The sequence below is a fragment of the Penicillium macrosclerotiorum genome (genome assembly GCF_028827735.1).
Source record: "Penicillium macrosclerotiorum strain IBT 26536 chromosome Unknown utg000001l_segment0_segment0, whole genome shotgun sequence".
Lineage (NCBI taxonomy): Eukaryota > Fungi > Ascomycota > Eurotiomycetes > Eurotiales > Aspergillaceae > Penicillium > Penicillium macrosclerotiorum.
The window spans coordinates 2,799,923-2,823,489 of record NW_026643081.1 but is presented as its reverse complement, the minus strand read 5'-3'; the positions used below and the strand labels follow the sequence as shown (position 1 = coordinate 2,823,489).

The following is a 23,567-nucleotide window of genomic DNA, read 5'->3' as shown; positions in this document are numbered from 1 at the left end:
AGTTGCGTTTACGACTTATTGCTCAGTAACCCGAGCCCAAGAAAATATGGAAATGAGGACACACGTATGGGACAGATTTATCAGCAGAAGTCGAACATCACAACCAGGAAGAGAAGTAGTCAATGCTAAAGTTACGAGCTATGAAGATTAAATCGAGGCCTAGAAAAAGTGACATGAAAAAGGCGCCTCAGACTTAAAAGCGTCGCGGTGATTCCACAAGCGTATGTAGAAGGAAACGTTCTTGTGCGGATGATACTGTATACGAACTGCTGAAGATGAGATACGAATTTGGGGTTTATGAGAGATTTGTTCAATAATTACCTTTTGAACTTTAGCCATTTTTTCTGCTTTTGCAAGTTAGATCACTTTCAAGTTACAATTCAGCGCGCACACTCTGTCTGGAATCTTAAGCGTATTTCCACTGATCGGTAGACCATCACCAACATCTATATATTAGTTTGAAAAAGCATCGGAACGACTCGGAGGTTTCCGGTCATGCCAAAGCCAACTTCCACTTATTCAAGGTCTCAAACCACTTCCCGTTCTTGAATCTTGCTATCAATCCTGACTGCCTCCTTGATTAGAGACCTTGTCGAATATGCATAAATGGATTGGATTTATCCTAGAGGAAGAAATCTATCTTATTAAGGTATAGGGTTAGATTTCTAATAGGTAGTTATATAGTACATCGATTATTAGAGATATTATAGTTAGTTTCCTACCTATTCGAGTCAGGAGTACGTAGACGCTACTAAACTAGCGTAAGTTTCTACGAATATTTATAATCGTGATCTTGCTATATTGGGCTTCTTTAGCTATTCAAGCTATAGTTAGTAACAAGCTCTCTATTATATTACACTACAACGCTAAGTGACGGTAAATCGAACGCCGAAAACGGCAACACTCGACACCGGTTTAAGCGTTTATTTTACCAAGTTCTTAGTTATCTCTTTCATCACGTGATCAATATCGAACATTGCTCCCGGATTGCTCCCGGAGCCCTCTCTGAGCTCTCCTTGAGTGCTCCCCGAGTGCTCCCTGAGCGCCCATGGCTATTCAGGGATCAGCTCCGCCCTACTCAGGGTGCTCTGGGTAGATAATCAGACACTTCATCAGCGTCTCTATTCTCTGTCGTCCGATTGTAACCGCTTAAATAATCTCCTCAAGTCATTTTTGAGCTAGTCAATATTTTGAAAAAATTATATTAAACGATATTAAATATAAAAGTTAACGATACATAAATAGCCTATGCTCTAACCTGCTCGTAGGCTTTTTTTTCAAGACACTCATGAACCCTCTCATTCAGCTTAATGTCGCTCTGTCTTTGGCTTGATCGCTCGCTTCCCCCTTGTTCTGTTTGATGATACGGCATCAATCCTCCTCAGTTCTCTCTATCTGCCGATCAGTCACCTAGGTTTTCACGCCATTTCTACAATAACTTCTGATGTCTTTTACTTTTCTCTCTCACTGGTTTTCCGGTTTATTTCTTACTATCGGTATCCCCGATATGTCAAGTCTCTCCTCTTCTGTCACCAGCGAGGCTAAGAAGCCTAGTCCTGAGTAGACCTCGGCATGGTCCGACTCAGGTTCTAAAGGTCAGAGCTTGAGTCGGATCGCGACTCTATCAGGTTCGACTCAGGTTCGAACCTGACGGAACCGGAATTGCATAATTCTGCCAAGATATTTTCTATTTCGGATGGATAAATTGCTGATTTATCTCTTTTTTACTGTTATTTAAATCCGTTCTGGTCACCATATTTGATAGTTTTATAAAACAGATATTTTAGCTATAAAATTATACAAAATACAAGTAACTATATCTGGCAAAGTGGGATCATATGATTAGGGTTGGAACGAGCATCTGTATGTTCGCAGTATAGAAGCCGATGTCGGGCGCTTCTGTAGTAGATTTTGATTTTCTATGAAGATGCCAATGAGAAAATTCGCCTTTCAAGTTTCTTTGAAAATCTTCCATGTCACCTGGGCAAGCGGATTTACATGATTGTTTACCTGACCCCGATCGTAGTCACCAAGACGAAGCTCCTACACAAATGAATATTAGCAATGAATTCGAGATATGAAAAGTCAGAAGAATCTAAGGGAAACACACCTCTGGTGAATAGGATGCAAACTCTGGTTGACAACTAATGTTATGAAAAACTCCGCCATCAATATATGATGTCCTTCATCCAAAACAAGTCAGGATCTCCACTGGAATCCAATAGTTCGATATATCATTCTTCTTACTGGAAGGCGTTCTTTGTATCTGGATACTTGTTTGCCGGTGCATTTTTATCCGCAGATTCGTTAGCAGAATTGAAGGTAGGCCGGCCAAAGCTTCCACTGACGCCAGAACCAAAAAGTGTTGACGAGTTATTGGGAGTACTAGACTGGGTAGAATGGTTTCTGAAAAGGCTGCCAGTAGGGGCAGGCGAGCTTCTACCAGCTTCAACTGAAGCATTGGCTTTGCCGAATCCCGTTGCACCGAATGGGGCATAATTAGGAGTGCTACCGACAGCGAAAGTACCGACAGCGAAAGGGCTACCAGCAGACTTAGAAAATAGAGAAGGCGGCTTTGCTGAGGTGTCAGAAGTTGGGTTGCCAAATAATGGACTATTGACCGGGGAGCTAGTAGTATTCAAGTTGCCAGTCGGATATCCAGCAGAGACTCCGCCGAAAAGCGATGAAGAAGAGGCTTCTCTTTGCGTACTGCTAGAAGCTATTTCAGAGGCTGTTAGCGACTTCCTAACGTTATAATTTATACTCCACTCACCATTTGCATTTGAAGAACTTGTTGGAGGCCCCTGCTCTACCGTCGGCTGGGCCAGATATGCACTCGGTGTTTTGCTTGGGGCAGAAGGAGTCTCTCTTTTTTCGGGTGCTATGTCATGGTCAGATTAGCTTGATCGATGAATATCACCAGCTTCTCAGTTGGAGCTTACCTTGCAGATCCGCGCCATTCCGAACTGGTAGAGGGCTAGAGACTCCGGTATCAAAGTGAGATCCTGCGGGCTATCAGAAAAAAGCTCAAATGGATAGATGTGGAATACTCACCGAATAAAGACGGTGCATTAGGTTCCAACCCACTTGCACTGAAAATACTTAGGGCACGTTTACCTCCCTGAAGTCGTTCAAGGTCGGTCTTCATCTGGAGACGCTCATTCCGGGTTTCTTGAGGCTCGGCTGCGATCTCTTGGATTTGATTATCACTCATACCTGTCACCATCTTGCTGGTGAATATTTTCCCCAAGGGACGCAGGAGGCAATTCTCAACAGCAAGTACAACGATATTATCCACAAATACTACTAAAGCGGTCTGTATATTTGGACTATCAGTTCTGATAAAATGAGGCAAAAGATTTGTCAAGCAACTCACGTCGTAATAAGACTGCATTTGATTAATGATATCTCCTGCTGCGAATACATCGGTAGAAGATTGTAAATCTGCGGTAGCTTTTCTGATATCATCTATAGAGTATCGGCCTGTATCCCCTTTAGATATGATCAGACGTGACTCCAAAGCATTTGTGTGGCGGTTCAATCGAGTCTCGTTGATCTTCGACAAGAATTCTCTTCCGACAGGAAGCGGATGTCCGGATTTCAAGTTCAATGTCAGCTCTTCGAGCTTGCTCTCGAGAGAATCCCTGATCTTTTCTAGTTCAGGTCCGATGATCGTGTTCGTTAGAGCAAAGAGAGTATGCTCATCGGTTAAGTGCATTAGCACTTGGCTAACAAAGTATCTTACGGAATCCCAGCATTTCATCAAATGTGAATGGGCTATCTTCACCCAGGGTGATGCTTGGTCGCGAAAGAGGTTGCCTACTAGCAAATGGCTGGAATTCCCAGGCAACTCGAGACCTCGGCAATTCTGTGCTTCTCGAGCTAGTTCTTGCTCCAGTGATGCTCGACTAATTTGCACCGGTCTTGAGATATCCATGTAAGGCTTTGTTTCATCCACTGGTATATACGAGTGGGCAGAAAACCCCATGAAGCCCTCAATCTGCCGCCGATTTCCGCGGGTTATCATGGCGTTGTAGAAACATTCATGAAGCATTCGGGTAATGGCACGAAGTCGGCGAAATCTCTCGTCTGTGGAAGGGCATTTTCCAAAGCCCCCGAAGAATGCGTCATCATACATACCGCTCAAGCCCTGGCTTATGATGCGTTCAAACCCACTGCTTATGTCGATAAGATAACTTCTTTGATCCTGGATAGATGATCTCTCCTGACCCAGCTTGGCTAATCTCTCCTCTCGGTCAAGGATCTTGCTTTCAATATCGGCAACGAGGGTTGGAAGATTACGACAAATGTGATTGAATAGACACTTGCTCAAGCGCTTCCGAAGGCTGTCAATTCCGACCAAGTCCCTCGAGACGGAAGACCAGGACCCTTTCCCAAAGAATTCTCTTTCCCTCTCATCTCGCTCATCATCAGAGGAGTCTTTGGTCTTGAAGGAGCGGTTACACAGACAATGCCAGCCTAGCTGCAGATAAGTCTTCTCATTTCGAAGGATTCGAAGATAATTCCCTTCTTGTTCCTCGCCTTCTAAAAGCGTGTCCGGTTGGGTGATGATTCCAAGCACCCGCTCGTATTTTTCGTCAAAGCGTTGCGCAATATTGAGAACTGCCTGCAGATGAAAATCCATCTTTGCGCTGATTACGGCAAGGATGATGCTTCTCTTGTTTTGCATGTAGCCTTCTGTCAGCTTGCGAACAATTGCCATCCCCTCTTTGGTCTGTTCTTCACTGAAAGACGAGTAGAGACCAGGGAGATCAACAAGAGTTAGATCTGGTTTGTCTGGGCCTGAGATTTCCACTTTCAAGACGTCGTCGCTGAATTCTATGCTGTCTGGATCGCTATCTGAGAGTCCCATATGTTTCTGGGCTTCCTTGATCAGCTGAGGGAGATCATCGAAATTGGTGAACTCCTCAGAAGTAAAGCTCCGAAGCCTTTTGCGCTCCTCCTTATCTGATTTCGAGGGTCCTGGCTTGATAGAGACTTTCACCCGAGACTGAAGGCTTCGGCGAAGGATAACTTCAGTTGCGAATCGTGTGCAAGCATCGCTCTTAGTTGGAAAGCGCACTCTCGAGATCGCCTCTAGAACAGAGCTTTTCCCACTAGACTGATTACCACAGACAATAATTTGGGGAAGCTCGACGAGACCTCCTACACCGATGGAGCGTAGTTCATCGATGGTGTCCAGAAGTTGGGATTGTCGTGACTGCAACTGCTCCATGGCATCTTTCTCTGCTTGTGACATTGCGATAGGGCAGACTTGCCTAAGCGTACACTGTGTGACAACCAAAAAAAAAGAGACACTATATAGTATGTGGTTGAGGAATTGAATGAGCAAAATGTTTGCTGGAGAACGAAGTGAGGCAAGCGGGGTTTACAATAGTTTTAATAATTTTGGTGCTCCAAAAGTACCAATCGAACTCCTACACAGATTTGAGCCCTTTTGCTTAACTCCACTCACTGTCTGCGCCCCTTCAACCTCCAACCAGAACTGTTTCTCCTTAACTACCACAGTTCTTTGAATTTAGGATGTGTGATATTTGCTATTATCTTTCGTAGCGGAGTCCTAAGCACCGGAATCTTTTCGCCTTTTTGCCTTTTTTTCCCCCAACGTATCACATTTCCGCCCCCATGCTGCAAGACCCTTGTCTAGCGTGTGGCATATTGCGTGTACATGCACGCTTAAGGGGGGCATCATTTCACATTTTTGGGGGCCAATTTCATGTTCTAGATATAGGAAAATTCGGAAACAGTTTCCCCTCTGAACACACATGTTTTTTCTCGGGTTTTACCCGTCACGAACCTGAGCCGGAATAGGATATATTTTCGAGACGATGGCCAATTATTTCTAGAATACTTTATGGCTAGGTCTGTCCATTGTAAAAATCGTTTTAATTACACTCCGTGAGAGAAAGTTTGAGTCTCTGCAGGGGAAACTGTTTTCGAATATTAGTGTACAAGAAAACATTCTTAAGGAGTTACTGCGTTCCTATTATATACTTACAGAACTATAGTATGCAGTTCGTCGCTGCTGTCACTCTATGCTTCAAGAATGTAGATCTACTAACTTACAAATGATGATGATGATGATGATGATGAATTTATCCGCCCGATGTAGCTCGCCATAAATACATGCTGCTATGCGGGACTGCTATCGGGCCTGCCGACAGCTAAAAAGGATATCCAGCCCATTATATGATACAGAGAGGCTCATATCTTGAGCCATTCTCGGGTCACATCGAATGTAGAATAAAAAGTGTTCAACTCCAACCACTTGACCTGCAGGAAAATGACCGTTTCGTGGCCCTCACCACTTTCGTTGGGACTCTTCTAATCCCAAATCTGCGGCTGGCGATAAAATAATTGATAGTTTCTTTATCCGGCTTAAACTTGATGCTGTCGGCCCATGCCTCGAAGAATGCAGTTGCTGTATCAAATGGGCCACCGATACCTGGTAAAGGACCACACTTATATCTGCCCTCATGATCGCGGACAATCGTTCCAATTTTTGGTAGTCGTAAAGAAGTCAATTGAACCTGTGTTTAGGTGGTGAGGTGGGCATATAAGCAGCGGAATGAGCCTACGCGCGGGGAAAGAGACGAACATGAGACTTCGCGACAGAACGGTAGAAGTTTTGTCGATGCTCTTTAGGTATCACGCCGGGATGGACTTTGTAGCCACCGAGGGCGTCCATAGCGACGATTCCGGGGAGCAGCTCCATTAAATTAAACGCAGTCTTCACCGGATTGTTTTCGTGAACGTCATATGCAAAACCCCGAGGCACTGGTAGGTCGCTATGCTCCCTGATAAATTGCATTGTTGATACTTCAGTTTCGAGCCTGGCACTGCTAACAAGGGAGGAGGCGCTTCTTCTAATATGAATTCGGGCCGCCCAGCGAGTCTGGTCAGGAAACTTTAGCAACTGGACAATTTTGTTGCGACCTCTCGCAACTTGGTCTAGTGCTATTCACTCCAAATGGCCAGCAACCCCTGCAGCAATTTGACACAGCTCATTCCATTGAGTTTGACGAAAACAATCGGCGGTTTAGCTGTCACTGTCTTGTATAAAACCCAGGAGGGTAGTCCAAGACGTTGATCCGGCAGGCATAATGACGAATCAGTGAGACATGAGTTTTTTGTTGAACATTGTTACAGGGGAGGGGGAAAGCAGGGAAATCAGAGGCAATCAGAAAGACAACTAGCGGTGTCACTTTTCGGTATGTACCTGGTTGGTACGCACACTCTGCTTAAGTCAAGAGATGAGGAACGGCATGAAAAAGGAGTATGAATCAATCGAGCTGAAAGGATAATGAACGGCGGGTCAAAATCCAGACCACTAAGACGAGGTAACATAAATGAAAAAGGGGATTCTAAAGGTCCTGGCACAGCCGGTAGATACTTCTATTTTTGGAGCGTTCTGTATTGAAAGGCTGAACCACGTGGAATTGGCTGTTCATACACCTTGTTGCCTAGGGCACCCCTGTCAAACGAGCACAGCCCCAAATTGCACCTATTGAGATGCCTTATATGACTGGTGCCTGAGCTCATGACAACTGTGGCTGAGTTGCAGGGAAGTGTTCAGTGTGGCTTCCCTGTCCCGCAGCCCCAGATGTGACGGAAATGGTGAATCGAGGCTGTACTGCCCACGAATCATGGTATGTTTCCAGGCTTTTAAGGCTCTTGGTTGCCCTGGTGAATGGGGCAGAGAACTTCCTTTCTCAAAGGCAGACAGCTTTCCTCGAAGGCTATTCGCCTAGCACCTCGTGTTCATATCTCCAGTGACACGGAGACGTTTGCCACTCTCCTTGCCCAGTCCACTTTCCCCTGCAGATCTCTACACGTTTTTCCCGAACCCTATCCAATGGCGGCATTACCCAATCTTTGTCTTTCCGATATTCTTGGCATCAAGCTCCCCGAGAACACCGATCCTGAGCGTGTGCACTGTTTTGTACCTCGAGGTTCCAAGTCCTGCGAACACAGATTGGCAAAGGATAGGGTGGACAAAGCTCGCTACATCCTCTTCCGATCTGTGTTCCGCAACAAGGAATTTGAGTCAGTTGACAAGTATATGATCGAATGTCTCGTGAAAGAACTGCATCATGCAGATCGGCATCCTCGTCAACGCAGTCCAAGTGGCAAGACTTATAAAGACGAAATAGAGAGCGAGTGGCTTGAAATGCTGGAACAGTACTACCAAGGGACCGCCTCATCATGCCCTACTTCGATTGCTGCATCCATTCCCACCCCCATTCCAGTCCCCAGTCCACCCCTTCCCAAAGAAGAGGTCCTGGCAACAGCCAGTGATTACTCCCCCGGCGAAGTCAGCTATCCTTCCTTACCAGCCCCTGACTCTCCCGGGCCCAATGATCTCGAAGACGCCGGCAGCGTATCTTCTGAGAGCCCCCGCCCTCTCCTGCACCGGGATTTTACTCCTTTCGATCTCTCCACCCGTCGCCCTGCATATACATCCATCGCCTCCACATCGTCCCCCGATCAGTCCTCCTCTCCCATCTCCTTCTCATTGCCTCTCCTCTTGACCTTCATTTGCAACCTGTTCTTCGATCTCAGTGTCAAAGTACGCGGGGTCGTTTGCATACAACGCACTTCTAGTGTGGACCAACATCACCACCGTGATGACACGCCCAAGCCTGCGTCGGTGACTCGTGTGTTCGTTCAGCTCGGTATACAATCTACGTCTGGGTGGATGCGCGGCTTGTTGTATGTTGTGGCGTTTCAGATAGTTCGCTCTAGTATTTTCCGTGGATGGTGAAAGAAGCCTGGGTATTGGTCCGACTGGGGTTGCTACGTTTCAAGCTCGAGATTGGCGTTTCTGCAGGGTAAGAAGTAGTGGATATGGGACCTTTGTACATTTTTTTGGCTCTCGCGAAGACCTATTTCCCGTCTGGTGAGGGGGTTCGGCGGATTCACCTCTCTTTCTGGATGTGTTGAGATGTTCCACCACAGCCCAATTGCGCAGACCTCGCAATGTCGATTAGGGTAGCGTTTTTTTCAAAGTCGTTCAGACTTGTTCAGACTCGTTCAGATTCGTCTTGGAATAAACAATTATCCCGCGAGGCTTTTTGCTCGGAATCCCCTTCCTCGACTTCCCTTGGTCCGGCCCGCACGGACCAGATCCCCGGTCCCGACCATGGCTAATAGCGAGGCGATCATTGGCCCGGGTCGAACTGGTGGAGTCGTTCCCGAACTGTGACGCAAACGGAGTCAACAGAAGCGAAAAGACCAAACGGGGAGAGGGAGAGAGAGAGAGACGACGGGGAAACCCCCTTCCACGGCCACGAAAAGGAATAGGAAGACTGTAGTTCGGGGACGACACGAGTCGGATATTCCTCGGTTACACTCGGGGGCGATTGAGTTCGAACGATCTCCGAGGGAAAGAGACGCAGCAGATCGGGTCTGGACAGGCAGCGGTTGTTGGGGTCAACGGACAAGTCCCAATGCTTCGATCGCCTCAACTCCGTTGGGTGACCAGAGCCAATGTCCCAGGTCCTTTGGTTGCTACTGAAATGCCCGAGGTGACTCCTATTCACACTCGTGCAGCCTGTAACCCCCCGAAAATAAGCCCTATCTTCAGGAGCGACCGACGAATGCCACGATCCTCATGGGCCCGCGCGATGTCCCCGATGATGACATCGGGAGCAGCCCAGGGGCCCCCGAGAGTTTAAGTTGGCCGAATCCAACCAAACGCGGTTGCCCACCAAACTTCTCACCCAATAAATGCCCCCAATCGCTGAGCCGGCCGCGATTTGCAATTAATTTCCCCACAAGATTGTCGTAACCGTCGCGCCGGTGAATCCTCGTGCATCCGGCGTGAATCATCGTGCCTGCCCCTCTTCGACACACTATATCCTCGCCTCCCCTGCTTATTCTCTCTCCCCTCCTTCTGCATCCACTTCCCCCTCCACTCTCCCCTACACAATGTCCTTCGCCCTTCCCCGGTCCTTGCCCCGGACCGTGCTGCGGTCCTACGGGACCGTCCAGGGCCCTCCCAGTGCAGCCTCGATCGCCAGCAGAATCCCGACTGCCTTGGCGGAAGCAACAGCCGCAACTGGTCCCCGCACGAACTGGACTCGTGAAGAAGTTGGCGCCATTTATAACACGCCCTTGAACCAACTCACATATGCGTCGGTAGGTAGACTTGCCGCGTCCTCGATTCCTTGACTGCGGCCTCGATGCGCTCCTTTCGAGGCGGCAGAGTCGTCGAACCGAGGTCCCAGGAGAGCCGACCTGAACTGACCAAATTCCTTTTCCGGTAGGCTGCGGTCCACCGACGATTCCATGATCCGTCCGCGATCCAGATGTGCACCCTGATGAATATCAAGACCGGTGGCTGCAGCGAGGACTGCTCCTACTGTGCCCAGTCATCGCGGTACTCGACCGGCCTGAAGGCAACCAAGATGAGCCCCGTGGACGAAGTACTCGAGAAGGCCCGCAACGCCAAGGCCAATGGCAGCACCCGATTCTGCATGGGTGCCGCGTGGCGGGACATGCGGGGCCGCAAGACGAGTCTGAAGAACGTGAAGCAGATGGTCTCCGGCATTCGAGAGATGGGCATGGAGGTCTGCGTGACCTTGGGCATGATCGACCAGAACCAGGCTAAGGAGTTGAAAGAGGCCGGTCTGACCGCGTACAATCACAACCTGGACACCTCCCGCGAGTTTTACCCTAGCATCATCAGCACTCGCTCCTACGACGAGCGCCTGCGCACCCTCGACCACGTCCGCGACGCCGGCATCAACGTCTGCTCCGGCGGTATCCTGGGCCTGGGCGAGTCGGACGAGGATCGTGTGGGCCTTCTGCATACCGTCTCCAGTCTGCCCGCGCACCCCGAGTCCTTCCCCGTCAATGCCCTGGTCCCCATTAAGGGCACCCCGCTCGGTGACCGCAAGATGATTCCTTTCGACCGCGTGCTGCGCACAATCGCGACCGCCCGAATTGTGATGCCCGGCACCATCGTTCGCCTGGCCGCCGGACGCATTGCCATGTCTGAGGAGCAGCAGGTGGCCTGCTTCCAGGCCGGCGCCAATGCCGTCTTCACCGGCGAGAAGATGCTGACGACCGACTGCAACGGATGGGACGAGGATCGCGTGATGTTCGACAAGTGGGGCTACTATCCGATGAAGAGCTTTGAGAAGTCCGAGCTCAAGTCGGCCGCGACCACGGTCACGCCGCCTCCTACACCATCCGAGACTGCTGCGCCGGTCGCAGCCAGCTCATAGATGTCCGGACAGGGTCCGTGAAACGATTAGCGTGTTGCTTTCCCTTCGTATCGTTTAGCTAGGATAGCATAACACCGATTACAAAAGAGGAAAAAAAATCAAGGCAAGAGACGTGGCACTCTTAGCAAGTATCACACGTTCAAACACGCACTTCCACTCTCTTCAGGCCGTGGTACTGTAGAATCTTGAAAATCATTTTGACCGTGCATTGTGTGGAACTACCCATCAAGGCCATCAGGAGGGCTTCCACATAGTCTCACTGGGCCAGCTCGTATCATCAAATCCCAAGGAGTCTAGACTGGCCGTAAGAGGATCTGATAAGCCGTCGGAATTGCCTTCTCGCTTAAGTCGTAGATCAATAGACTTCTCCAGACCCCCTTCCGTTTTCATACTTCCTCCTTGCCATCGGTTCCTCGATCCATGCATCTGTCCGTGTCTTTGGTGCATGGCGCATGGTGCATGGTGCAGACTCACATGTTTTGTGCAACTATGGCCGGAGACTTCAAATCCTCCGAAAGCGAAAAGTTGCACAGGACAAACCACATGTTCCGACATATGAAGCCGTGGAGTTGGCCATGAGACGGCTATATAGGCTATATGCGTGCCCGCTGCAGGGTCCCGAATATCAGCATTGCAAGCAGTTCACACGTTCACCCCCAACAATTTCCCCCCCTCCATTCCGGGCCCAACCTTTCAATGGTATTTCCGGGGCAATCGCAGAGCTTTCCCAATGCGGTAGTAAGTCTCCCTAGGCGGTAATGCTTAAAATGTGGGATTAGGCGAGGAGGGGGCGTTTGGGCACTGTTGATTGGGGGGAACCCGTGAGATCTTGGCAATCACGATGGCGCGAACCGAGGCGAACCTCGCCCTTCTCGCGCGACAACCTCCGATCTAAACGCTCTGCATCATCGCCAGCAAGGATCTTCTGGTCTGAAAGGTGATCGTCCTGATCTGTCGCCCTCTCTCACACCATACAACAGCCGATTCATTGACAAAGACTTGATCGGACCCCCGCCGGCACTTCCCTGTGGGGACCCCCAAATCTTCACATGTTCCAAAGTGCGGATCCGCTCCCTTTTAGTCCACGATGGCTCCAGATAGTTTGCAAGAGATCTGCTTATCATTTGACGTGCAACTTTCTGTTGGGGAAGAGAGGTCCACCGTGGGATGTCCAGCGTCATGAACGCTTCTTCACATGTCCCATGGGTATATCCGATTCTTGCCCAGAACTGGGAACAATATAAACCAACCGCCACGGCCACGATGGCGCCCATCACTGCACTTTGTGAAATCCAGCCCGCACTCTCTAGCCATGGATACGAAGTCCCTATCAAAGGATTCCATGCGGTCCACTTGGCGCACCTCAGACCGCGCCGAATGGAAGCATTACCACTGGGCGTTGGAGATTCTGAACGCCCATCCAATCGAACTAAATAAGCCGATTCCAGTGCATGAAAAGACCGAAAAGATCCCTTTTATGCCGCAGTGGTCCCTGCAGCGATGGGTGCTCTTTTACTCGGCGCTTCCACTGCTGTTCCACCAGGCCTACATGCACTTCACGGGTCTCACATTAGGGCCCTTCGCCACGTTTAATCTATATTTCTTCGCTTTTAACGCCACAGTTATCTACCAAGTGCATGTTCTTCGTCGCCTCGGTCACATCTACGGCTTCCTGGACGGCGACAAGCATGAGCGCGATGGCGTGCCGGATGTCGGCGTTGCCAAAGTAGTGACCTCGCTCTACAAGACCACTGGCTCCCGCTTGATCCTCGCTGTCTACCTCTCCTATAACCAGGAGCTTCTCCCCTCGCAGATGAACTGGGCCTGGCTCCCTCTCGAGATTGGCCTCTACGGCATTGTTCTCGACTTCTGGTTCTACTGGTATCACCGTCTGATGCATGACGTGAGCTTCCTATGGAAATTCCACCGCACACATCATCTCACCAAGCATCCGAACCCACTGCTTGCCGCCTATGCCGACCACGAGCAGGAGTTCTTTGATATGGTCGGCGTCCCGCTGATGACGTACCTAAGTCTCCGCCTGATGGGAATGCCGATGGGCTTCTACGAATGGTTTATCTGCCACCAGTACGTTGCGTTCGCCGAGGTATTCGGCCACAGCGGGTTGCGCATGCACTTGACCGTGCCTTCCACATTGAGCTGGCTTCTGCAAATGCTGGACTCGGAGATTGTGATTGAGGACCATGATTTGCATCATCGCAAGGGGTGGCGGAAGAGCCACAACTACGGCAAGCAAACTCGTCTTTGGGATAAAATATTTGGTACTTGTACAGAGCGGATCGAGTCGGTGGCGGATAACGTTGATTACGACAACTTTGCTACGATGCCTTTGTTTTGAAGAGGGCATTCGTGATTTTATGAAAGACATCCCTGATGTGGATGCTACGAATATGCTTGGTGTTCTATTTTGACTGTGTCCGGCCTAGATGCACTGAAAACCTGCTTCTAGAACAATATTGATTAGAATTCTGCCCCTTTTTCTCCATGTAAAGTTCGAATAAAGAATCAGAGGATGCTGAATCGGAGGCATAAGTCTTGTTATTTCTATTGATGAATTATTATCAGAAAGCCCCCCATGGACAAGCACATTAGCCAAATTTCACGCGATCTATGAACCACTCTTGTCAATCTCCCAGTGTAATTATTAAGGATTAAATCGAAGATGTCTTCGCCCGCAGCGATAACTGCTGGTCCACGACATCTCGAACAATAGTCTCTTCCGAGCGCCAGTTCATCTTCAGGATATTGTCGGCAGCCGTAGTTTCCACGACCCATTCACCCTCGATCGGAGGCTGCAGCTTACTCTCCAGTGCCGGATAAGTTTTCTGGACAAACAGCGCCACATTATTCCACGAGACGGGACGAGCCAAGATGAACTCGGTTCCACTCGCACTCTCGGTCTCCAGTGCCTTCACATGAGCGTCGGCCACGTCGCGCACATGCACCCAAGAATTGGCGATCTTGGGCTGGTCGCTCATCAACGAGATCCAGAATAACCCGTTCATACCATCAATATCCTCGGGCTTTTCTTGAATCAGGCTGTCGCCGAGCACGAAAGTGGGATGGAACGTGGCAACCGAGTAGTGCGGACTATTTTCCTTGAGGAAATCCCGCGTAGCCTGGTGAGCCAAGATCTTGGAGGCGGCATACCGCAGAGCCTCGCCGGTAAAGCCTTCAGGAAATGATGCCGATAGATCGACAGGAATGATTTCATTGGTGTTTTCTGTATCCCAGTTAGTCAAGATGCCATAAGATGTTGATAAGAGAGTGATCAGCTTGTAGTGACACTTACCTTTGACATTCCCGTTCCTCGAAAGAATAGCGTCAACTGGGGCCAGAGAAAGCAACGAAGACGTGATAATCACTTTCTTGACCTCTTTAGCGTCTAGTGCAGCGTAAAGAAGGGCTGTAGTCATGTTGATTGCAGGATCCACATAGTCGCGTCGAACATCAACTCCCTGCCCGGGCATTGGCGACGCGAGATGGAAGATATAGTTCACGTCCTTTAGAGCCTGGCCAAAGACCTGACGGTCAGACAGATCAGGAATTACAGAGATCTCAATGTCATTGCTGTGCTCAGGATATCGATTTCTGATAGTGGCTTCTTGCTCTGGCTTTCGAATGCTGAGCCGTACCCGATACCCGGCTTTCAATGTTGAAGCCACAACTTGTGAGCCAATGAAGCCGGTTGCGCCGGTGATGAAAACAAGTGGTTTGGACATTCTGATACGCGAAAAAAAACGCTGGTGTCAATTGAATTTTGATCTCAATGCTGATCAGGAGGCAGTGATGCTGATTCCTATGGTGATGATTTGAACGACCCTCACGTCCGACATCTTTATATACAAATCTATCAGATGGATATTGATAATCAAAACGCCTCAAAAATATGCCACAGTTTTGATTTCTCCGACTGTTTTACATGTTGAATAATCGCGAATCACCGTGGCGCACAAGCGCTTATTTAACTTGAGAATCCTCCCGCCACGCCGCCCAGGGCGTTGAGTCATCATGAATTGCCGGCCTCGGGCTCGGGCTCTCGCGGTCGCTCGCACTGCTTTGTCATCGGCTCGGCTTTTCATTGCGCCATGGTTGGGAATCTTGATGATGAATCAAAAATTACGCAGAGCAGTATCGTTTAAAATCTATCTGATAAAAGTATGTTCTCGTACGAGTCGGCTTGATTACCTTGCGTGTTGTTTGTGTGTGATTACGCACATCAACGGATGAGTATTCATACCCGGTTCCCCATTATATGTTTTGATTCACTGAGCTATATAGAGAAGAGCATATAAGATGGCGATAAGGTGGCGACGAACGAGGCCCGAAAATCATCAGCGCATTTTGAACATTTTGTGATTGATTAGAGACGAGAAAAAGAATTTTACACACTACACACTGCTTTTTGTGACTTCTCGCAAACAACATGCCTCTTTGGCAAATCTACCACCCGGCAGGCACCTTTGAGGATGACGCCTCCAAGCAATCGTTCGCGGAAGACATCACGAAGATGTACATGGAGCTCGGCCTTCCTGCCTTCTACGTCGTGACGCATTTTTATCAAATGAAAGCCAATGATGTCTACATCGGCGGAAAGCCAAAACAAGGCGCCGACAAGCCCTTCGTTCGCATTGTCATCACCCACATTGCCATCACCATGCCTGATGTTGACGCAATATATACCCGAACTACATTGCGCCTGGATCAAATCATGAAGCCTCACCTACTGGATAAAGGCTATGACTTTGAGTATCATGTCGATGAAACAGAAAGACGACTCTGGAAAATTAACAGCTTGACTCCACCTTCGTACAAAAGTGATGCGGAACAACTCTGGGCGAAGGAAAATCGCCCGGTTCCTTATGAGGGAGCCTCTCCTGGTACATCTAGTAGTTAGTCTGCTCGGTTAAGGGATATCAGGATATCAGGCCTGCAAGCCGGAGTCAGAAAGCTTGAAAATGAGCTTTATCTTTTGTTCTTTGTGGTTTGTAACTAAATAGATCAAAATTTGTCTCTAAGATTAACAGAAAGTCATAAACCCGGTTCAATAAAAATTCCACAGGAGAGTAACTCTAAATAATTTCGCAAAGATACTGGCGATAATTTAGGTATTTTTTCTATTTGAAGGCAAATATTGTGTTGAGGAGTGAGACAGGTATTGGATGCCTTGGGGATTAAAGCTGCGCACATCCTTAGTTGCCGTTTTTGGAAAAGAGGACCTCGAGAGTGGAGAAAGGAGGGAAAAGTAATGACTTAAGCGTGAGACATGCATCCCAGCCATGTAAAGATCTGGCCACTGGCATCCTTCCCACCAAGACGGGTGGCTTTTTATTTTCCATTTTCAGGAAGGTTGTCCAAAGAATCAAAGTGCTAAGAAATAGATTTCATTAGAAGGTTATTGAATAGTATGGTATTCTCTCTACATAGCCGATGACTTCATGTGCTATCTTTGATTTCCAATAAATGTTGAGAGCTTGGTATTTATGATGCCAATTGATGTGGTAGTTAAAAGCCCTGACCTGAAGGATTCCGATCAAATCAGCCATACAATTAATGAGGCAGACCAATTTGGTTATTCAGATTGGGGGCCTCTACACTCCAACGAAGTTGTATTAGACTGTGAGGTAAATGATATATTTCTTCTCATAACTTGTCATCATTCATAACTCTCCCAGCGAGTGTTTGGTTGGATCAACGGGAGTAATTACTCTCCGTGGCCAGATAACTCTCCTTGTACCCTGACTCTCGCCCAGTCCATACGATCCCGGAGGAAATAATTCGGATAGAAGGAGCCATTGACACACGGTTGCTAAGCCGAAACCACTCTTATCACTTCCTTCTTGTTGTTACACTCACTTGATTATTATGCTGAATATCACTGCATACTTCAGGAACTGAGCTAACATCTCGCGATCCCACGCTTCATCGCAATGTAGATGCAGGGAGCATTGTTACCGTGGGAGGCGCTAACGACAGTTCAAGTTCATTCTAAATGTACAAGTAACCCATAATTATCCAAAGCTGATTTAACTAACTAATGAAACTAATGTTGACAGATTGAAAGGAGTGCGGCCAGCGCCTTGACCCCTTGGCACATAGAAGAAGAGGCCAAATGACTAGTACGCAGTTCCTTACAGGACATTTCCTTGAAGTAACATGAAAAGTGATGCGATTAATTCCTGCTGGCATAAAGGTCATGTACCTTTATGATCTCAAGGACTTTCGCGTGTTTTAGTGTTACATTGATGTTTTTGGTCCCGTGCCGGTCCACGCACATGTCACGGTAGGGATGTGCTGAAACAGGAGGATGCCGAACCTTGAAGATTAGCCTCTTCAGAGGGGCAATCTATAGTGTAAAACAATCTCAACGCTAACTAAGAGGATGTCACATACCACAAAGAATCTAATGCAAATACCTTTTTCCGACCGAATGGAATTACCGCTCTCAGTGAATGGTTCTGGACTTCCCCGGTGAGGTCGCGTCCGCTAGCGCATCCTACCTTGAGCAGCTACTCCGTGAAGCCACCTCAATGACATTTTCTAGATGTATACATCGAGGTTCTAGATGGATAGAACACATAAATACAGCTCAAAAATCTCCTTGATCATGGCTTTTCTTTCTCTCATCGACTTCGACAATTCGGCACGACACTCCCTTAGTTCTCGACGAACAATTCACTTGTCTTTCCTTCCACAGAGTTGAACTCTATCGATTATCTCTTCAACGGTACTTTATATCAAACTTTTTTCAATTCCTTCCCAAAATGCAATTCTCAAGTATGCTTCTCGGCCTGAGCCTCCTGGCTAGCTCTGTGATGGCGGTGCCGCACAGGCTTGGTGCATTTCAACGCCGTGCATCGGGTGCCCAGAATGTGGTTTACTGGGGCCAGAATGGCGGCAATACCGTTGAGAACAATGATCTTTCCACCTATTGCACCTCCACTTCGGGCATAGATATCATCGTTCTCGCTTTCCTATACGAGTACGGCAATGGAAACACCATTGCGTCTGGCACCATTGGCCAGTCATGCTACATCTCGCCTGCTGGTGAACCTCAGAACTGCGACGACCTGGCATCGGCCATTAAGACCTGCCAGAACAATGGCGTCAAAGTTATCCTTTCCCTGGGTGGTGCCGTCGGTGCTTATTCTCTGACCTCGCAGGCTGAGGCCGAAACCATTGGACAAAATCTTTGGGAGGCCTATGGCAATACTGCTGGCGGCAGCGTCCCTCGACCCTTCGGATCCAACTTCGTCAATGGCTGGGACTTTGACATCGAAGCTTCGAGCGGAAACCAGTATTACCAATATCTCATCAGCACCCTGCGGTCCAACTTTGCATCCGACGCATCCAACACTTACTATATCACTGGCGCCCCACAATGCCCTATCCCAGAACCGAACATGCAGCAAATTATTACCACTTCTCAGTTTGATTATCTCTGGGTCCAATTCTATAACAACCCCGGGTGCTCCGTGAATGGTGCTATTAACTATAATGACTGGGTGTCGAACGTGGCTGGAACTCCATCTGCTAATGCCGAAATTTTCATTGGTGTGCCTGCCTCCACTCTCGGAGCCACAGGCACGTCGAGCGGTGCGCAATACTACCTTGAACCAAGCGCGCTGGCGACCTTGGTGGGTGAATACGAGAGCAACTCCGCATTTGGTGGAATCATGATGTGGTCGGCGGGCTTCTCTGACTCGAATGTTAATAATGGATGTACTTACGCCCAGGAGGCGAAGAGCATTCTCACCACTGGCTCCCCTTGCTAGACAAGCGCCAAGCTAAACATATGAACGATCCAATGTTTTGTGATCCTGGGTGATAATCCTATACTTTCTTCTTATTCCATCTTATTCCATCCTTTGATGGTCTCCAGGGGCTATCTTTTTTCTTCGTGTTCCTCATCTATTCACTCGCTCGAGTTCTCGTTCAATTCTTGTATGTTCATCATTCGTGGTCGAGTCTGAAAGAAGCCACGGTTTTTCAACTATTTGAATTTAGTGATTAGCAGTTCCCTATTCATTTTCTCACTGTTCTTCCATAATATTCTTTCCCGCTTTACGTATCAAGGATTTGGTCAATGAACGCGTAAACGAAATCCTGTTGGGTATATATCGTATCCCACCAATGATAAAACTTCTTTCCTCATCTAGGTAGTATTTGGGAGATGTGCAGGCTCACCTTTCCCGAAATGATCGCGTGAACATGCGTTCTAGACCCGCCCTATATGTCGGCTTTAGTGTAGGTAAAATGATCTGATGATGTGACGCAACAGGGTTGATGGACTTGCCGATCTGGATTAGGCAACTGCAGTCCTATCGAGAACCCTGAAACACCCACCAATTTGCGGATCCGCGGTTCTGTAATACATCAAGACTACTATCCGCACCCCAGGACCCTGAATCATGAATATTGGATTGGAGTCAATAAAATTCAGAGACTCATTTGATGGCAGTACATTTCAGTCACACAAGCCCGTCGTGGGTTAGGCATGCCACTATCAACCGTGTAACATCACAGTTCATCTGCAGGAAATGATGCTTTATCTTGACTACAGTGAAGCACAATAATCTGTCAATATGGAATCTACCTACCTTTTATCAAGTCTAATGAGAGTGGAAAGAGATCTAAATATTTAGAGGTTTTAAATCTGTAGTAGAGCTGCCTGAATTAGGCAAATGGGAAATTAGCCAGGGCCGACCGGATTATTTGCACCGACGCCAGGATGTTAGTCTGGTCATAGCACAGTTCCTGCTTATCACCCTTGATATTACAGCATTTCTTTTTCGCTCTGGGAGCCAATGGATCAAAAGCATCCAAAATATTCGTTACTGCCGTCTTTTTGGCATTTCGAGATCTATCCAACGCGAATAATATGTTCATTTGTCAGAGGGTGCGCGTGGGCGGATTAAAACTTAAAATTCATCACACAATCAACTCTTTCGGTCTCTGTCTTCCTGTGACGTACATAACCATCGTTATATGCCAAATCAAATAAGAGATACTGAAAAGTTCAGCACGGTAGTATCTGCAGCCTTAGAACATCAGAAAAGGACACCCTACCACCCATTTTGGCGCCGAACACGCATTACCAGCACATCCAGGGGCTGATAAAATTGTATCACGTATATTGCGGTTTTTAGGGTTGCATCTCTAACAGAGAATGCGGGGTTATCTCTGTAAACTGGACGGGGAGTGGCTATCAGCGCTGAGACGCTAAACTAGTCTAAGTACTGTGCCGCTCCGGGTCATATTTAATTTCAGTCTAGCTCCATCGTTGTTCCTTCGAAATCATGTATGCCATGCCAGCCCAAAGCTTGAACTAATGCAAGAAGCAGGGGTGTTCGAAGCAGGTCCTGAACTGCTCCCATCAGTTCGATCTCGGTGCTCAATGTAACCTACTTTCTTCGTTCGGTGATCGTATTTGAATGTCCCTTGCTGAATTTCTCTTCATTAACGATAGCCTCCCAAGGTTCGATGAAGCTGGAATGCTGTTGATTTCACACCTGGCCTCAACGCCATGACCTTTCCTGTCCCTCCGCATGGCGTAGAGCAAAAGCTCAATATGATGATTGGAGCGTATATCGCTCCAGATCTTGGGGAATGGTGTCTGCCATCTGATAAAAGCGTGTTCATGATAGAACTTCCAGCGGAGTGCGTATATAATAAAGCCTCTGATCTACCCGTAAATGTAGTATCTTTTTCCACTATCGGCGGTAGTTATCGCGTCTGACAATCTGCGCTTTCAGAGTATTCGGAGGTACCTCCTCACACTCTGTTAGCGAGACGCCATGTTCCTCGCGCTAGAATTGCAACATGGCACGCTCTTCACACCGATTTCCCGCGAAGATCTTCAATTCCCGAATTTCCGCGAAGAACTTTTGATTGCCGAATTTCCGCCCGTTTGATGAGCATTCTCTAGTGCCTTCCTGACTAAACTCTTGGCCCAAAAGAGAGATCAAACCTAAAATCTCTGGGTATTTGGTATTTATTCTCATTTAACGCCTTTTGAAGACAGAACTCACTTCCAGATACCACGTTTTGAGCTATGGACTGAAACAAAGGCGTGGACTTGAAAATTTTTCCAGGTTATATGGATATTCCTTTTCCGAATGCTTTTTATTTCATTGATCACTTGATATTCAACATACAATTATTACCAGAGAACTTGATAGTCAACTTACAATGATTATCAGAGGCCTATACTGCAGCATTATTCAATTAAATGTATAAATGTAATTAAGGCAAGGTCATTTCGAGCACTGGAATTGTTATACAAATTCCGATTATCAAAGAAATTCTAGATGTGCTCGAACTGTCACTCATCTATTACAAGGCAGTCTTGGTTGAACAAACGGACAATTGGTGAATGGGCAGTCCAGATGTCTAGTTGAAAAGCTTATTATTTGTTTTGGTTTTCGTTCATGTCAAGGTGGCTATACCACAATGGGCTACCGATAGGGCAAATTATTCTTCTTGTTGATCTTGAACCGACAGGCTATTTTGCCCAAGTTGCACTCAAAAGAGTTGCACAGTTGCCAATTCGAGAATTCACACTAAAATGGTTGATTTTTTTTTGACTTCGGAAAGGTATAACATAAGTAATCCAATTTTCAAACAAAGAACCTGTCTCGCAACTATGACCTTTAAATAAAGATCTTTATTGACTTGTTGTGGGGGTCTTGATATCTTGATAACTCGACCGCATTTTTCAAATGGGGTTTCCTATCGTCAGATATTTAATTCTATCTGTATTTCCCAGATAGTCCTTTCTGCTGCATAATTTATTTTCATTGACTTTCTGCTATCAAGACGCGTCCTATCCCACACAAAGAACTTTCCAACCTCTTGCACCTGCAAATCAAGATCGAACATCAAAAGCCATTGAGACTTCGGAGACATTGAAAATGGAGATAATGAGGTGGAAGACCCTTAGCACAAAGTCCAACCCAGAGTCCAATAGCGTATGTGTCCTTCAATCATTCAAGCATAGTCGAGGAGAAAAGGTTTGATCCAAGAAGACTCGTACGTTGTGCAAAGACTGTGCATACTGATAAGATGCATATACATGGCTTCAATGAACCCCCTGAACAGATCACTAGACATGAAGTGAAAAAAGCACTCTATATCTGGAGCTTTAGGAGTAGAAGTAAGGCGAATTGCCCGCACTCGATATAGTGCCAAGAAAAAAGACAGAGGCCAGCCCTTCGCAGGAAGATGATCCTCCAAGAGAGGAAAAGAAGAACAGATAGACATTAAGACACTGAGAGCGACACAGTCGCTATTGAACTGCTGAGATCAGAGACAAAGCTTAGCCGACTTCAATATAGGCAAGCTAGAGTAACAGAAAACAATCGAGAGAAAAGCATACTTCCACCACTTCTGCTTGAAAAGCCTGACGATGATTTTCATCCAGAACACTATTGCCTTAGGATCTTTGAGCTATTCTCATCTCTTTATTCTTGAAATACTCTCTTGTACTGCCCTTTGTATTTCAAAGAAAGGCTTATTCTATATGCTAATAATTTCCTTAAGGAGCATGCTCGGGTTGATGGTCAGAGGAAACATGATGAAATTGTCATACTCCAGAGCTATTCTGTCTAGCACCGCAGCCTAGTGAAAGTCCAACTGAGCCTCCCATTTGTCAAAAGTGGCTGATTCAGAAATATGTCTGAAATGACGTTTACGTTATGCCTGAATGGAGCGGCTTGGGACTCCGACGGCAAGTCAGCAATCTTGGTGTTGGATAGTCCTTGATTCCCTGCGGCCGACATGTCTGATATGACACGTCTCTTCACGTCCACGTAGCTTACAAACCCACAGGGATGCTGCATCTTGCATCGCACTTCGGACCGTTTACAATTGTCAAATCAAATTGGCTTTCGCGTGCGTCGATTGGAATCGAGGCTGCCGCGTGGGTCTGATCAGCTGGGGATGAGAACGTGGACCTCGTCTTCTTCGAAATGAATTAAAAACAGGGCCTGGGGCAATATGTTAGATGCATTGGCTGATATGATCAGCCATAAATGCATTGAGCTTTACAACTGAAAGTCGATTTGAAGTATCATATTGTGGGGATTGGAAAAAACCTTGTTCTTTGCGAGCAAGGAGCTCCGTCCAAGACATTTTATGTCATGAGTAACAGGGTTCAATTTCTTAGTGCAGAAATTTGACTTGAATACGATTGTTATTCTCAAAATTTAGCCACAGGTAACCGTCAAGCTTCAGAGAATCCGATGGAACGATACCAATAGGGATCTAGGCGACATTCAGTGATGAATGACATGA

The 23,567-nt window shown here is 47.3% G+C and overlaps 8 protein-coding genes across 8 annotated transcripts; 5 read left to right on the top strand and 3 right to left on the bottom strand.

The window, feature by feature from the left end:
- Positions 1-2,243: 2,243 nt before the first annotated feature.
- Positions 2,244-3,226, bottom strand: N7462_000948 (uncharacterized protein; the record flags this gene model as incomplete). Its single annotated transcript, XM_057072674.1, has 3 exons — positions 2,244-2,709; positions 2,774-2,864; positions 3,055-3,226. 3 exons carry the CDS (start codon positions 3,224-3,226, stop codon positions 2,244-2,246), a joined length of 729 nt encoding a protein of 242 aa, XP_056939204.1.
- Positions 3,227-3,332: 106 nt separating this feature from the next.
- N7462_000947 (dynamin family protein) lies at positions 3,333-5,260 on the bottom strand (the record flags this gene model as incomplete). Its single annotated transcript, XM_057072673.1, has 2 exons — positions 3,333-3,338; positions 3,377-5,260. 2 exons carry the CDS (start codon positions 5,258-5,260, stop codon positions 3,333-3,335), a joined length of 1,890 nt encoding a protein of 629 aa, XP_056939203.1.
- A 2,616-nt stretch (positions 5,261-7,876) lies between these two features.
- N7462_000946 (uncharacterized protein) lies at positions 7,877-8,785 on the top strand (the record flags this gene model as incomplete). Its single annotated transcript, XM_057072672.1, has 1 exon — positions 7,877-8,785. The coding sequence occupies one exon, from the start codon at positions 7,877-7,879 to the stop codon at positions 8,783-8,785; it is 909 nt and encodes a 302-aa protein (XP_056939202.1).
- A 1,166-nt stretch (positions 8,786-9,951) lies between these two features.
- Positions 9,952-11,252, top strand: N7462_000945 (biotin synthase; the record flags this gene model as incomplete). Its single annotated transcript, XM_057072671.1, has 2 exons — positions 9,952-10,161; positions 10,290-11,252. 2 exons carry the CDS (start codon positions 9,952-9,954, stop codon positions 11,250-11,252), a joined length of 1,173 nt encoding a protein of 390 aa, XP_056939201.1.
- A 1,312-nt stretch (positions 11,253-12,564) lies between these two features.
- N7462_000944 (sterol desaturase family protein) lies at positions 12,565-13,611 on the top strand (the record flags this gene model as incomplete). The annotated part of the gene is made up of 1 exon (XM_057072670.1): positions 12,565-13,611. The coding sequence occupies one exon, from the start codon at positions 12,565-12,567 to the stop codon at positions 13,609-13,611; it is 1,047 nt and encodes a 348-aa protein (XP_056939200.1).
- A 313-nt stretch (positions 13,612-13,924) lies between these two features.
- Positions 13,925-14,995, bottom strand: N7462_000943 (NAD(P)-binding protein; the record flags this gene model as incomplete). Its single annotated transcript, XM_057072669.1, has 2 exons — positions 13,925-14,496; positions 14,566-14,995. The coding sequence occupies 2 exons, from the start codon at positions 14,993-14,995 to the stop codon at positions 13,925-13,927; spliced, it is 1,002 nt and encodes a 333-aa protein (XP_056939199.1).
- A 704-nt stretch (positions 14,996-15,699) lies between these two features.
- Positions 15,700-16,170, top strand: N7462_000942 (tautomerase family protein; the record flags this gene model as incomplete). Its single annotated transcript, XM_057072668.1, has 1 exon — positions 15,700-16,170. The coding sequence occupies one exon, from the start codon at positions 15,700-15,702 to the stop codon at positions 16,168-16,170; it is 471 nt and encodes a 156-aa protein (XP_056939198.1).
- A 1,867-nt stretch (positions 16,171-18,037) lies between these two features.
- On the top strand, positions 18,038-19,048 carry N7462_000941 (chitinase 2; the record flags this gene model as incomplete). Its single annotated transcript, XM_057072667.1, has 1 exon — positions 18,038-19,048. One exon carries the CDS (start codon positions 18,038-18,040, stop codon positions 19,046-19,048), a length of 1,011 nt encoding a protein of 336 aa, XP_056939197.1.
- Positions 19,049-23,567: the final 4,519 nt, after the last annotated feature.